The sequence below is a fragment of the Copadichromis virginalis genome, linkage group LG10 (assembly GCF_057382275.1).
Source record: "Copadichromis virginalis isolate Kocher_CV1m ecotype Utaka linkage group LG10, C_Virginalis_male_GT1.1, whole genome shotgun sequence".
Taxonomy (NCBI): Eukaryota; Metazoa; Chordata; class Actinopteri; order Cichliformes; family Cichlidae; genus Copadichromis; species Copadichromis virginalis.
Genome location: NC_140627.1, coordinates 1,133,408 through 1,150,297, shown reverse-complemented (window position 1 = coordinate 1,150,297; position 16,890 = coordinate 1,133,408). Strand labels below are relative to the sequence as shown.

Here is a 16,890-nt window from a genome sequence, read left to right as displayed (position 1 = left end):
GCGAGGCTGCCATGTACCGACAGAAGTTGCAGAATGTGAGCAGAAATATACTCTATATACACATATATAAATACAGAGTATACAAAAGGGATAAATAGAATAAATAGGAATAAGAATACAAGGGAACGGCACATTTCAAGTATTGTGAGTCTATTACACAGTTGGATATTAACAAAAAGTATTGCACAGTGAAAAGGCACTACTAACAGGCATCTCCGAAAACGTTAGAGCACTTATGCAAATATGTGATGTCTTGATAAATCGAGCAGATATTAGAAGTTTACACAGAAACATTCTCGCATGAAAATATCTTAAAAGTTTATTTTGTGACCCAGAAAGAGTAATATTTCAAACTCCGCCACTCTGTGTTCCTCCGCCACTGCCTCGTTTGAGTTTTGGACGAAATGGATTCTGGGATATTGCATTTCATCATTTCGAGCTGATTGGAGACCAGAACAGCCAATCAGATTTTTTTGCAAGTCTGTGATTGGCTGGTTTTGTGGCACAAATATAATGGTGTACAGAAAGAGTTGAGCACGCACGGGCAGAAATGTTGACAGCGCGAGCAACACATTGCGAGCAAGCGCAAATGCAAAAACTGAGCGAGAGGGGCTGCTGTTGTGTGTGTGTGGATAATAGCAAACACTGAAATACAGTTTTTGCACGCAGCAATGAATTTTGTTCACTCAAATTCAGCTTTTCTTGGCTCAAAATAAATTTCTCCTCAAAATACAACACTTGCACCTGCAAACTTTTTTTTACGTGCGCTCAGAATAGTGGCACAAAAATAACGGCATACTTGGAGAGTGCAGCGGGAGGGAGGCGGGGCTCCTCGGAGAGTGCAGCGGGACGGAGGCGGGGCTCCTCGGAGAGTGCAGCGGGAGGGAGGCGGGGCTCCTTGGAGATTGCAGTAGTCCTGATAGTGGTGGCTGACTTGTCATTGAAGAATGCTGACATGACAATAAATGCCTTGCCATATCCCCACGCCGTATGATGTATGATGAGCATATCATTTTGTCTGTAAGAGAGAAAAACCCCCACATGTAAGTTCAAAGTAGTTGTATAGAATGTAATCAGTTTATCCAACAATCAGATTGCACGTGTTAACAAAAACATCCAAGCCATCCTCAATAATAAAGGCAAAATGGTATGGATCACTAGAGCTGTCAAGAAATGTGGTGAATAGGAAATAAAAATATATTTAATGAAAACACACTTTTTTCTAGCTGATGAATGCACTGAACTGTACAATGTGAAAAGCAACTTGTAAGTCAACAAAGAGACTGCAGAAGTGCTGAAAAGAAGTGCATATTTATAACTTTATGTTGGGTCTGCGCCTCCACAGGCCCTGCTGGTTTAGAAACTTATTCCCGTTAACGAAGCAAGACGAACAGCAATTGATCGATTTTACTTGCTAGCAAGGGAGGCTGGTCGGGACCAGGATCTTGGAGCTGAACGCTCCTCACCTGTTTCCTTCAAATAAACAGCCTACCATGCAGCCTTTTTATTGAATACAGTTACAGTTTACACAGGCACCACCCATTGTAACATCCTCTGGCATGTAAAAGATTTGGGGAGACAATTCTTTAAAAAAAACATAATTTACCAGACACTCTGTTTTTTGTAACATACATATCTATTGACATATAACAGACAATTTAACAAAGGCTAACTCAAATCTGGGCAATAAAAAAGCAGTAGAGCATAGAATAGAGAATATTAGTATTTATAAATATATAAATCGCTTTCTGACGAACTTTTCAATGTTGATGCAGGTGGAATGAAAGACATGAATAAAGTGCAATATGCAGTGAATGGAACGATGTGCATTGATGTTACTGAAGGTGAAAAGTAGTGAAGTGAATTTGTTCGATAACAAGCAAAAAACAAATGCGTTTTAAACTGACCACTAAATGCCAACCAGAGGTGTCAAAAGTCCACACATTCCTTACTAAAGTTTAGATACCACTGTTTAAAAATACTCGACTAAAAGTAGAAGTATTCACTCAACTTTTTACTCAAGTGGAAGTAAGAAGTACAGTATTTTGTACTGTACAAAAGTTTAAAGTAATCTTGCAAAGCAGCGGGGGGGGGGTATAGTGTAATGACCCTGATTCTAAAATGTAGGGAGTACAAAGTGCAGATACTCGTGCTAAAATGTAAGAAGCAGAAGTATAAAGTAGGCACAAAAAAGTACAGCGGTAAAGTACAGATACCAGAAAATTCTACTTAAGTAATGAAGTATTTGTACTTTGTTACTTTCAGTCTCTGATGCCAACAAAAAATCATATTCTAATGCAAAATGTGTATTTTTTGTCATGTCGCCCACAGAAGCCCTTAATCCAGCTCCGCTTAAACCAGGGCCAGTAAACAGACACATCACGATAAAAAACATTTAAAAATGACCGTTGTTGTAACGCAAGCAGAGTGCCAACATGATCAGTGTCAGCAAACTAGACGATTCCTAGAATTATGAAATTACTAACGGCAAATGTATGGCGTTATTTTTGTGCCACTATTCTGAGCGCACGTAAAAAAATTTGAGCATGGATGAGTGAGTAACGTGACTGACACAGCTGGCTGCAGAGAGGCTCGGCTGAGCCAAAAAAGACTGAACTGCATCATTATTTTTGTTGAATAGATTTTTTTTGTACCTTAACTGGGTTCCGGAGGCAGTTTATAACTTTTGCGAAGATCGGGAGATTTTTCCATTACGCTGCGTTATTGATGTCTGCAGTCGGGTCTCTCATGTTCGCTCTGTTTACGGAGCTCTGTTAGCTTGGTCATTTAGACAATAGGCTGTTGACAGAGTAATGTTAACGCTCGGTTAAAAAGGTTAAAACAATGCTTGTGTAGTTGTGTCAAATTGTATGCACTTGTGTGAGTTATATGGTACGTTTAAGTTACTCTGTCTTTTGCAGACAGCAAGACGTAGGCCAGTTAACCTTAGCGTAGCTTCCCGTCACTCATTAACTTAGCGGAAACTCCCCACATGGATTTGGGCAACCAAATAGAAAAGAGTGTAGCTGCTGCTGAGCACCTCTTGGTCCTCCACCGGCCAAAAAACTCAAGTTCTGTGTGGAAGCATTTTACACTCAGTGCTGCAGACAAAACCAAAGTAATATGTAATGTTTGCAAAAAGTCAAATCAGCAGAGGCAGAGATATAAAACATCTGTCAACATCTGCTATGCATAATCACATGCACTTAAAGCATCTTCTTCTGGTACTGTCTGCCAACTCCCCCCACAAGAACCAATTCATCATCACAACCATATAGATCGTCTTGACAAAATGTAATGTTTCCATTTATCCCAAATCTCAACAAATTTGTTTGAAATCTGTTAGAGATGGTAATCTTTTCCATTTTAAATAACTCTTAGACAGTCTTGTGCCAGTCATTTAGTGATGCAATTTTTACACTTAGCCATTTGAAAAAATGTAGGTTTGAGCATTAACGGGAGAGTTGAAAAGAACTGCTAAATGCGTTATGAGCATTATTCAGATGAGAGCTGAATTAGAAATCAGCTATGTGGGGTGTAAGGTCATTGTATTGAAGAGAACAGGGAGCTTCTGTGTCTGAGGATTAGGCATGCTGTTAGCTTGGCATCTGGTCCTCTCGCAGCACAGCAACACTGTTTCATGAGACAGCAGTGCTGCAACATGAGGGGAGAACCGGGAGGTTTCACTGCATGTGTGAGTTATTTTTGCTACTTTTGGTAAAACTGAGGCTGTGGTTGCTTTTTTAACCTACTAGGACCTGGCGTCCACATATGGGGACATCACATTTTGGGTTATTTAGACCAAAATACTCAATGTTGCTCCACAAGGGTCTGATATCCACTTACGAGGACATTATACTGCTACTGTTCTATCAAAATTTTAAACGAATATCCTCAGATGTGGCTGTCATTTTTCTTAGAACAAAAATTAGGTAAAAAAAAAAATCACGTAATTCTTTGTTTTTACATTTATCAGGTCCCAATCAGCCCAAAAGGAAATTAAAAATGCTGCCGTGGAAGAGTTCGGGTCTTAGGAGGTTAAATGAATAACATGTTACAATGTTCTGTTACCATGGTAACAGTGGATAGTTTTGAAATGCACTGGATTATATGAAGGAGAGCGTTTATCTCAGAACTTGTTGAATTAACATTGAGGTACACACAAAAAACACATTCTTTAAATGTCTGAAAACCCTAACAAACCCTAACACATGCATAGTTGACATACAGTATATTTCTGAATCTTGATTCTCTCAAAATAATTGAGTGACAAATAATAACTGGTTCATAGAGACTTACACATTTACTCAGCACACTATTTCAAGAGCTTTGGGGGATTTGCATAAATTTCCCTGCATTCATCTGCTTCTGTAAAAGCCTGCTTTAATTTGAATGATAAAAAATTGAACTGTGACTGTTCTTAGTGTATTTCAAAATATACATCTAGAAAGTTTTTAGTCCATTAATTTCTTAATGGGCTAAAAAAGTTGATTTATTATTTCTAAATACAGAAATGCATGGAAACATTGTTACATGATTGGGGCAGAAACATTATTTAGTGTCTGGTTGTGAATACTAATGCATTCTTTTTATTAATATCCATTTAAATGTAAATGTAAAAGGCCATAGTGCCAGATCACTTGCCATGGCTTTGATTCTTTAGTAAAACATGGCTGGCCATTCAAAAAATGTTCCTGCACTTTGAAAATAAAAACACTCATCGGGATCGGGTTTTTCAGGCACCAAGGCTGTGGAACTCTCTTCCATTGTCTTTACGCTGTCTAGACTGACTCCTTTGAAAAGCAGCTGACATTTCTATACAAACAAGCTTTTCATTGTTTCATATTATTTTATTTATATTTCTGGTTTTATTGTTTTATTGTGAAGCACATTGTGATTTCTATCTGTGGAAAGTGCTATATAAATCAATTTTACTTACTTACACTTTAACCGAATATTAAAAAGTTCACTTGAGTCACAAAATGCAAATGCTTTATATTATATGTTGTAAAGACAACCTAACAGATGTTCAGTTCATAGCTACAGAATGCAGTGAAAGTATTGCAGTTACTCAAACTGACATTCATGCAAAATACCAGGATATATTTGCACAAGTGCAGCTACCTGCCCGGTCAGATAAGACCACATATTTTCTGTGGACATTTTCTTCCTGGGTTTTGCAGTTTTAAAGATAATTTTATTAACACTCAAACACTACCAAAAACAACCTTTAGTCTGCAGCTCTGACAGAAAGGTCCAAGCTGCGGACTAAAGGTTGTTTGTTGACCTCAACTTGCTCTCTGATGCATCCATCCACGTGGATCCATGTGTGTGAATGTCAGATAGAAAGCACTTAGAAAAAGAACTGTTTGTATTAATGGTGTGAATAATGGGTGAATGAGGCTGTGTAAAGATCTTTGAGTGCTCCGGGAGAGTAGAAAAGTGCTGTATAAGAATCAGCCCATTCACCATTTGACATATCTACCATCCACTTAAGCCAATCAACTGTCAACAGCCCCTACATCATTTAACATGTGTATGTTCACAGATATCCAGGGGTTCTATGAAGTGACTCTATTAAACACACAGAAAAGCTCCAAGCAAAAGCTAGAGGAACTCAACCACATGGCGGACAAGTGGGAGAAAAGTCTTTCTGTACCAAACTCTACCTGTCCAGTAGAGCAGGTGAGTGTCTGACACACTGTATCAGCCCTATAGATAGTGAATTACCTTTTTATGACAAGGGTGTCTGCCTGCTAAAGCCTTTTGGAAAGTAAAACAGACAAAGGCTGAGCGGTGAAGCATTAACAGCAATAGCATGCTGACTGTGGGGATAAAAACCCTTTTAAGAGAGCCATGAGCAGGTGTAGGGAGATGTAGTTTCTGGTGATCAGTCATCTGAATCTGACTCTTGACAATCAGTGTGCTATTCAGCTGAATGTGATAATCTGAGCTGCTAATTCTATATTTGTTGTGCTTTACTGGAACTATACCTTAATTCAAGTACCCTGCAAAGTGTGAGCAAATGTGTTGAGGAGAACATGGGGTATTTTTTAGCACCTGCACCATTTGCACCATACTGTATGTAAGTAAAGGCATGACTACTCGGTGTAAAAAGTGTTGTTTAGCTTTCTAGATAAGTTACTTTGACCACTGAAAGTATCGAAAATGGATATAGCTACCTTGACATCCACTGGTTTGTGAAAACCCATTATGAAGCGTTTTTGCTGCAGGCATCTTGGTGTTTTGAAATTGGACGCGATGAGGGAGGGGTGCATCTGACTGAGAAACTGGACACACCCTGCACCCTCCTTTCTCACACACAAATGACCAAAATTTACACAGCGAACGTAATGTTGTATTTAGTATGACCTAAAATGAGAGACAGCCTGTAAACTCAGCTGGGAAGTGTTTACAGGTTCAGCACAGAGGCCTGTTTCCCATAGACTTCAATTAGCCCTTTTCCACTAGTACCTACTCAGCTCAACTCGACTACGTCATTTTCCATTACAATTCAATACCACCTAGTGTGCATTGGGTCATTATAACAAAATGGCCCAGAGTCTTTACATGTTATTGCGATGTAATTTATATGCAACACAACACTATAACAAAGGAGCACGTGAAGGCAATGGTCTGTGTACAGCTTTTTGTCAGACTCAGAGACCAGCGTATTGTTCTTTGTGTAGTTATTTCTCTCGTTGCAAAGTTTCAAAAATGGTGATTTTGATTTTCGTGAAGGAGAGGCTTTTATGACTCATTGAGTGACACCACTGATTGGCCAAACTGTGGAAGCTATGTCAATCTTTTATACTATGTCTGTGACAATCTGGTCTTTAAGTCTGACGACATTAGCCGTTTCCAGGTCCAAACTCCCCTTCAGGTCCCAAAGTCAAACGAACACTGTGGCATCACTGAGAGTTACAAACTGTCTAAATTCTTTCATCTGTAATAAAATCATCAGTGTTGCTGCTTTACCAGGTGTAACAATTAAGTTTAACATCCAGGTATCCATGAGAACAGGATTTATTAAATTTAACAAAGTTAGAAGTTAGCAGGAAGTTAGCTCGCTAGGGAGAACAGCAGGTATTGGAGAAGGGGGGATTTTATAGGCTGAAGCCGGAGGGGGCGTGAAGGAGGAGTGGTCCCGCTCCTGAAATTCAGATGATATCTCCACGAGCAGTTTGGACCTGGAAGCAGGATTCATATGCTCCTCCTTCAGTTGTTTGTGCATTTTATATAGCACCCTGTAATGTTAATTCAATTTGATTTTATTTATATAATGTTTTATATTGTAAGGTAGACCCTACAATAATACATACAGAGAAAAACCCAACAACCATATAGCCCCTTATGAGCAAGCACTTAGGCGATAATGGGAAGGAAAAACTCCCTTTTAACAGGAAGATGCCAGAACCAGGCTGTGTGAGGAACAGGATTTTGAATTCTGGATTTAACAGGAAGCCAATGAAGGGAAGCCAAAACAGGAGAAATCTACTCTCTCTTTCTAGTCCCTGTCAGTAGGGCTGGGCCACATTATACCGTTCACGGTAATACCGGTATAATGTTAGGCAACGATAGGAAAATGAAATATCGCGATAGAATGGGAGTAAAACGCGCATGCGCAGTGCCTTTGTTTTCATACGCACATGGCCGATTGTTGAGTGAAACAGATGAACCAGAATTGGTTTGTAAAAATGGTGCAACTTCAGTGATGTGGAACTGGTTTGGTGTTTGTCCGTCAGATACACAACAAAGCACATTTTTTGCAGAACATGCAAGCGGCCGTCGTTATTGTCGTATTTGTCGGACTAAGATGCTCTTAAATCTGGGAGTAATCTGGGTCCTAAACTCCGTATGCTTCAGGTCAAACAACACTGCAGCATCACTTAGAGTTAAAAACTGTCTAAATTCTTTCATCTTTAATAAAACGATCAGCATTGCTGCTTTACCAGGTGTAACTATAAAGTTTAACTTCCAGGCATCCATGGAAACAAAAGTTATTACATTTAACGGAGTTAGAAGTTAGCAGGAAGCTAGCGGAAGTTAGCTCGCTAGTTTCGCTAGTTGCCTAAGCATGATATAGCATGTTCTGACTGAGAGATTTCTGAAAAAATTCAAACGTACAGCTCTGCTATCACTTCCAACATAAATGAAGACAGGAAACTAAACAACAGTGATGTTTGTAGGGTTACTGAAGTTGGGCTAGCTGGTATATAATGATGTGCTACGTGATCGCTAGTGACACAGCTATGTTAGCATAACATAGTGAAGCTGGAGGACAAACACTAACACTTTTCCACTTATAAAAGTTAACGTGAAGGTTCTTCATGGTTAGAGACAAATGCAATCGCATGACAGGATGCTGTAAACGGACCAAACTTCAGTCAGGAGAACAACTGAGATAATCCATCCACAATACCAGGTTAGTCATTAATATACTGCAACAACATGGGAATAGAGCAGCTGCAGAGAATTCAACATTAATGAATCAATGGTACAGAAGTGGAGGAAGCAAGAAGAACGAGTTTAATAAAGTTTGATTTATCTGACTGCTTTGTTTCGCTTAATGTGCCTTATAATCCCGTGCACCTTATGGTCCGAAAAATGCGTACTGCACACTGCAGTTTAATGTTGCAAAGCACCTCTTTTTAACTTCAGTGGATATTATACATGGTTATGCTCAGGATATGTCAGCCCATTTCTGCTGGAAATGCCTTTTGGTTAAACTTTCAGCAAGGAATTTGCATTTGCACTGTTACATTTTTATAAAGCTTTAATGTACATAAAAACCAGCTTCTTGTTTAAGTAAAAATAAATGGAAGGTTGTCTTTTTGCACTAGTAATGTTGTGGAGTTGTATTTTGTCTCGCATCAATTATATCGTCAGTTATATCGTTATCGCAAATTTTCAAATATATATCGTGATAAATATTTTTGGCCATATCGCCCTGCTCTACCTGTCAGGACTCTTGCTGCAGCATTTTGGATTAGCTGAAGGCTTTTCAGGGAGTTTTTAGGACTTCCTGATAATAATGAATTACAGTCGTCCAGCCTGGAAGTAATAAATGCATGAACTAGTTTTTCAGCGTCACTCTGAGACAGGATATTTCTAACTTTAGAGATGTTGCACAAATGGAAGAAAGCAGTCTTACATATTTGTTTAATATGTGCGTTGAAGGACATGTCCTGGTCAAAAATGACTCCAAGGTTCCTCACAGCGTTACTGGAGGCCAAGGTAATGCCATCCAGAGTAAGAATCTGCTTAGATACCATATTTCTAGGCTTTTCAGCTGTTTCTGTGCTGTGCTGAGCTCTGAAACCTGACTGAAACTCTTCAAATAAACCATTCCTCTGCAGATGATCTGTTAGCTGTTTGACAACTACTCTTTCAAGGATGCTTGATATGAAAGGAAGGTTGGAGATTGGCCTATAATTAGCTAAGACTGCTGGGTCTAGAGATGGCTTTTTGAGTAAAGGTTTAACTACAGCCAGCTTGAAGGCCTGTGGTACATAGCTGATTATTAGAGATAGGTTGATCATATTTAAGATCGAAGAATTAATTAATGGCAGGACTTCTTTGAGCAGTTTTGTAGGAATGGGGTCTAAAAGACACGTTGATGGTTTGGAGGAAGTAATTATTGAAGTTAACTCAGAAAGATCAATTGGAGAAAAAGAGTGTTGTGGAAGTTTTCCATTAAATAAAGCCTGCAGATGAGCGGTGAGCGGTAGCTAACATTCTTTAAACAAAAAACACAAAGCACAGACAACCCAGCTTGTGGAGAGCCTACATGACCGCGGGGCAGATGGTCAGCAGAGTCTGAGCCCAGCATGGCTCTCAGTTAAATACCTTCTCCAGGAACAAAAGGCAGTACACAGCTGTTTCACACCTTAAGGTTCATACTCCCTTGCTACCTCGCAGAGTCCTCAAAGAGACAAAAGAGTCTTCCTGTGGAGTCGTCTGCTTCCCCCAACTTCCTTGCTACACCCCCACCATTTGTCTTACTGTATGAGTGTGAGACTTGTTAAAATCCAGTGGCACCAAGGCATTATACAACAAAATAATGTGATTAATACATAAGTAAAGGAAATTCCTATACAAGAGTCTAACTTAACATCAATGGTACTAAGAGTAGCTGTAGATAATATTACATCTGTCGGATGATTACTGGTAATTTTTCCTCTAATGATAAAAATGTTATTTGTGAAGAAGTTCATGAAGTCATTACTAGTTAACGTTAAAGGGATGGTTGGCTCAACAGAGCTCTGACTTTTTGTCAGCCTGGCTACAGTGCTGAAGAGAAACCTGGGGTTGTTCTTATTTTCTTCAATCAGTGATGAAGAGTAAGATGTTCTGGCTTTGTGGAGGGCTTTCTTATAAAGCAGCAAACTATTTCTCCAGGCTAAATGATGATCCTCTAAATTTGTGACACGCCATTTCCTCTCCAGCTTACGAGTCATCTGCTTTAGGCTACGTGTTTGAGAATTATACCACGGAGTCAGGTACTTCTGATTAGAGACCTTAGTTTTCACCGGAGCTACAGTATCCAGAGTCGTACGTAGTGAGGAGGTGAAATTATTAACAAGATAATCGACCTCTGTTGGAGTAGCGTTCAGATAGCTGCTCTGCGTTGGTACAGGGCTATATATAATTCCCTTCTCGCCCCTCTCGAAGGCTCTTTCAGGTGTGGGACTTTGAGTCATAGGCCTTCTTGTAATCAATCCATGCAGTGCACAGGTTGGTCAGCCTAGTCTTGCAGTCTCGGCTGGCTGCTCGGTCTACCAGTAGCTGGTGTTTTGCGCCTCTTGTATTTTTGCTAATCCCTTTGTGTGCCCGCTCATGTGCCTGTTCATGTTAGCCGCTATGATGCCTGACAGGAGCATCCATGCGGTACTGAGGCAGGTTATTGGTCGGTTGTTGGACGGGACCGGTCCCTTCTGGCTATCCTTGAGGATCAGGACTGTCCGGGCTTTGGTTTGCGTGGGGAGAGGTGGGTATTCCTCCTCAGAAGAGCATCAGCCATGTTTACCATAATTCCCATGGTCCTCACATTGGGAGCCTTGAGCGCGTGGCTGAAGATCTCGGAGATCAAAATCCTTTCTTTGTAGCACTCAAGCAAGGCTTAGTCCGCTGGGTCCATAGCGAGGTCATGTTCTTCTGTCACGGTGAGCTGTGTGGCAGGAAGAGGTTGGACCCAAAAGCAGGACTCTGAGACAAAAACTTAGAGCAGCAGCTTCAATACCTGACAAAACAAATTACAAACAAAGTACATGAACACTAAGGAAACAAACGAAGATAAATTAGAACTAAGGATCTCCCAACTTGGCAACTTATGACCTGACGAGACTTGACATGACTGGAGAACATTGAACTAACAGAAAAACGCACAGCTCACGTGGGAATGTACAACAGGAGGGAATACCGCTGGACCTAATCTGATATAATAAGACAGGAAGGAAGCAAAATTGAATACACTAACACAGGACACGGGACTATCAAAATAAAAAAAAAGCAAGTCAAGTACGGAGACGAGGACGAAGCCACTCGAGCTTAACACTGAGACTGAGGAAGAAACAATATTAGTTTCCCATAAGTGCAATATTATTAAGTGCAATTTTTCTGATCCAACATAGTATTTTATTCTATTTTTTTCTAGTGATGTCTTCTTTTTGTTTATAGTATGTTATTCTATTTTATCTTTTTCTATTCTTTTGTTTTTCTTAATTTTTGCTGCTCTTAACTTCGTACTGTCCACTTTCTGCCATGACCAAACAAATTTCCTACGAGTGGGACTATTAAAGGTTTATCTTATTTTATTATAGAAACTATAAATATTGCATGAGCCCACACAATTCAAGAACCAAAACCACAAATGATACAAAATCAAAGAATATAAGAAAAAACCCAAAAACACATCAACACTGGGTCACAGATCCAGTGCCATGACACTGCCAGTTTTAGAGAACAATAAAATGCTGTTTCTGTGAATATCAAAATTTTATCTTGTCCATTCATGATCCACGAGTAACAAGTATGCTTACCTATACAAATGAGGTGTCATTGTTGGTCCCTTATAAAAAAAGAGTATATGTGGTTGATTGATTGTTGTCAGAACTATATTATATTATTCTTGTATTATTTAGAAAAAGTGTAGAACTGGTCTGTGGGCATCAAGGCTTTATGTTTCTGTGCTCATTGCATGTTTAAATTAAAAGGGGACTAACCAGTTTGATATTCGACTCATAATATTAATAACAATAAAACTACTACTACTACTAATAGATGTAGTTAAACTTGTAGAGGTAGTCATAGCCTGTTCTTTGTAGTAACAACTCAACCTACAGCGTCATGTGCGTGCGTTATCGTTTATATAGTTCCAAAGAGACTGAAAATAATCTCTCTGTAACAGCACGATCTGCTGAACCACTTTACTAACGTCATCTAGTACTGTCATGATAGAGATAACTAAAGAGGATTAGTCCTCATAGACTGATGATCCCTCCATGAGGCTGTCAGTACACTGTTATATATCCTGTTTTGCTGCCACTGTCAGGGCTCTGTGTGCGGGGAGGTGGAGATGTGGATCCAAGTGCAGGACTCTGAGACGGAAATATAACTGAAAACCTCAGCTTTATTGCTGGCACCAACAAAACAGAAACCAAACATGAAAACACTAACTGGAACACACAGGCAGGATCTGAGGGTACGACGCGACACCGAGCATGGAAAACACAGGGCTTAAATACACAGGGTAGTAATGAGGGAATGGGCAACAGAAGGGAGTCACAGCTGGGGGAGATCAGGGCTAACGAGACGGGGGAGCTAAGCTGCACACACTAACATAAGACAAAGACTTTCACAATAAGACAGGAAACAAGAATTACTAAACCAGATGCAGACATGACACTGAGAGACAGACTAGACACTGAACAGAAACTGCAATGAGAACCCAAAACCTAAGAACTGATCCCTCACCAAGAATAACAGAAACAGATCTATAATGATAATAATAAACAAAGCACCAGAACATCAGAAAACAATCCATAATGCAAAAATACACCAAAACATAATAAACTCAAAATACTGGGTCCAATGGACCCAGAACCGTGACAGCCACAATCAGATGGATTAGGCAAATGTACTAAGAACTAACGAGATGCCAGATGGCTTTATCCAATTAAATTATGGGGTCCAAAGATGTTCATCTATCTCATATATATAGCACCGAGTGCTCCGATTACCACGGGGACCACTGTTACCTTCACCCTCCACATCTGCTCCAGCTGTTCTCTGAGCCCTTGGTACTTCTCAAGGTTCTCGTGTTCCTTCTTCCTGATGTTGCTGTCATTCACTACATCGATCACTACGGCCGTCTTCTTCTGTTTGTCTACCACCACTATGTCCGGTTGGTTAGCCACCACCATTTTGTCCGTCTGTATCTGGAAGTCCCACAGGATCTTAGCTCGGTCATTCTCCACCACCCTTGGGGACATCTCCCATTTTGACCTCGGGACTTCCAGGTTATACTCGGCACAGATGTTTCTGTATACTATGTCGGCCACTTGGTTATGGCGTTCCATGTATGCCCTGCCTGCTAGCATCTTGCACCCTGCTGTTATGTGCTGGATTGTCTCTGGGGCATCTTTACACAGTCTGCACCTGGGGTCTTGCCTGGTGTGATAGACCCCAGCCTCTATGGATCTTGTGCTCAGAGCTTGTTCCTGTGCTGCCATGATTAGTGCCTCTGTGCTGTCTTTCAGTCCAGCTTTGTCCAGCCACTGGTAGGACTTCTGGATATCAGCCACCTCCTCTATCTGCCGGTGGTACATACCGTGCAGGGGCCTGTCCTGCCATGATGGTTCGTTCTCTTCCTCTTCTTTGTTGGGTTTCTGCTGGCCGAGGTATTCACTGAGCACTCGGTCAGTTGGGGCCACCGTTCTGATGTAACTGTGGATGTTCGTTGTCTCATCCTGGACTGTGGTGCTGACACTCACCAGTCCACGGCCCCCTTCCTTCCGCTTAGCGTACAGCCTCAGGGTGCTGGACTTGGGGTGAAACCCTCCATGCATGGTCAGGAGCTTCCTTGTCTTTATGTCAGTGGCTTCTATCTCCTCCTTTGGCCAGCTGAGTATCCCAGCAGGGTACCTGATCACAGGCAGAGCGTAGGTGTTGATGGCCCGGATCTTGTTCTTACCGTTCAGCTGACTCCTCAGGACTTGCCTGACCCTCTGCAGGTACTTGGTGGTTGCAGCTTTCCTAGCGGCCTCTTCATGGTTCCCATTTGCCCGTGGGATCCCCAGGTACTTGAAGCTAACCTCTATGTCTGCAATGCTGCCTTCTGGTAGTTCGATCCCTTCAGTTCTGACTACCTTCCCTCTCTTCGTTACCATCCGACTACACTTCTCCAGTCCGAACATTATTCCGATGTCATTGCTGTATATCCTGGTGGTGTGGATCAGTGAATCGATGTCTCGTTCACTCTTGGCTTGTCGTCATCCACGTAGAGGAGGTGGCTTCCAGTTGCTCCATTTCGTAGCCAGTCTTATGAGGGGGAAACCAAATAACAGAACCTGAAAACAAGAACTCAGGAAGTACTGGCAAACTAGGAAGCTAGAAATACTAGGACAGAAACCAAAACAAACAGTCATACTCATAATAACATCAAAAGTAAAAGTACAGAAACCAAAAACACTGGGTCACCAACCCAGGACTGTGACAAATATATTCCCACAGAAAACTGCTGCTCTAAGCCTAATTTTAAGTAGAAGCAAGAGTTAAATCACCTGCTGAGTTAATCTTATCTGCCAATCTGGCTCTTTCAACACAAAGGCAAAGGAACATGTGAGAAAGAAGCAAAATGTAAATACAAGAAAGAATCTTATTTAAATCAAATCAGGGAACAAAACTGAAATACTTCACAGAAAACCAAGACCATAACTCATGGGATCATGTGTGCAGTCCTGATGCAAAGCATTGCACATTCCTCTTAGGACATTTTAGGAATGAGAAATGATTTATTTATTCCATATTAGACAAATTCTTTTGCTGAAGTAGGTGAAACAATGACGAAATAGTAATATATATACATATATGCAAATATTCTGGCTGTTCCCTTATGCATAAGAGTCCACCACAGCATGCAGCTCTGCATGTTTGATATGTGCTGAATCATGAACAATAATAATAATAATGTTTTTTTTCATGTTAATGGAAGAATTATGTGAATTATGTTTTTTCACTTCCTGAACTTTCTACATATATTCTACATTACAGTGATGTGTTTGATTTTATTTCTCAGCTGCATGTTCATTTGGTAACATTTGTATACAAAAAAGCAGGTAATATATCATCTAACAACTTTATGTTAAAAATGTCACTCATTGTAATCATAGTTGAATCAGCTCTGTTCGTAGCAGCATTTTGTTTTTCCTACTTTTGTTTTGGCAGATTTGTTGGTAGTTATTATGTCCAGTAATAACCACAGAGGGCGGCCACATTAGCTAAAATAATAGCTGAATGAGTATAGTATAGATTGACTCAGTTAATTGGTTTGAATTCTGATGGTGTCCTAATCCTCCTCTAGTTTATGCAGTGTTCTGTCAAATTAGTATCTTGTGAGCGAGATCCATCATCTGTTTTTGTCTTAATATTACATAAATAATACTACATAATAACAATTCATAGCTAAATAATACTTAACTTAATGAATAAACATAAATTATGTAATAAAAAATAACTAAATGATTCTACATGAAAAGTTAAAGGTATTGCTGTTAGAAGCAGGATGGTATAAAGAGGTTTTATTTTTAGGCTTAGACTATTTGAGCTTCTAATTGGAGACAGTCTGACCAGCGTATGATCACTTCATCTACTTATCGTTGCCAGATCTTGCATAACTCTTACAACTGCATCCTGTTACTGTTGTGCAGTTACCAGCTAGTCAACACTTCAAAAACCTCCATATTATATTATTATTTCACAATATACATACACAGTGTTCTTTGTTGCATGTGTATACTTCAGCTAGGCATTTCTAAGAACAACACCAGTCATTATCAGAGCTGAGTGGCTTATGCACCTGTTTGTTGTTCCCAGCAGAGGGAGCACAGCAGCTCAGAGCCCAGTGGGAGAGCGCAAGCAGAGTGCAGTGCAAACACCCCTGAGGTGAGTTTCTGTATGTTTGCAGTGTAGCAGTAGTGTATGGCTTGCAGTAGATTAGTGGGATCTTGTGTACATCACAACAAGTGCCTTGTGCCTCTGCTAGCAGCATCCATTTTAGTTGATTTAGTTCTGCATTCAAACTTGTACACTCATCAACAGTCATAGCATGGCAGAACACTGCAGCCCAGCACAGCACTTGGTTCCTTAAGAAGCAGCTGGAGGAATCTGGTGCTGCATAATCCCAGTAACAGTAAGCTCGAAATGTAAACAAGATTAGTGCTTGGCACCAGAATAACAACTGCTGTGGTAATAATATGTTAGTGGTACAAACTGGGCTGGAACGACGTTAGCCAAGCTTTTTGTTAGGGTCTCAGAGCAGGGACTGGCCTGTCTGAAGATGACAGTGTTAGTTTGCTAAGCAGTACTAACTGAACATGATTAAGAACCTGAGAGTTTATTTGTTTGAATGGAAATTAAATCTTTCCTGTGCAAATTAGGCTCTATGACATGATCATAGTATGACAGAGTATGATCAGAGAGTCTGATTTAAGAAACTAAATGTCTGTAAAACGTCCAGTTTTAAATCAATGGGACAGCAATACTGTTCACTCCGTGTTTGTCTGTATCGATCCGTAGTTTTGTACTCATAACATAAATCTTAGTGAATTTCATTCTCCTTTATTCATTGTAAATTAAAATGGAGCCAAGTAGAAGTTGTCTATAGCCATC

At 40.2% G+C, this 16,890-nt stretch overlaps 1 protein-coding gene across 6 annotated transcripts in view; it reads left to right on the top strand.

The window, feature by feature from the left end:
- LOC146699599 (disks large homolog 2-like) overlaps positions 1–16,890 on the top strand; it is a 173,682-nt gene that overhangs the window by 27,039 nt on the left and 129,753 nt on the right. For 2 of the 6 annotated variants that reach the window (XM_085469335.1, XM_085469338.1), the window contains 2 exons: positions 5,549–5,685; positions 16,096–16,164. The exons of 2 other annotated variants lie outside the window; for them this stretch is intronic. In XM_085469335.1, coding sequence (XP_085325461.1) covers positions 5,549–5,685; positions 16,096–16,164 — 206 coding nt within the window. Of the gene's footprint in view, positions 1–3,652; positions 3,695–5,548; positions 5,686–16,095; positions 16,165–16,890 lie in introns of those variants that run through there. 2 more of the 6 variants (XM_085469339.1, XM_085469337.1) reach the window with 2 other exon arrangements.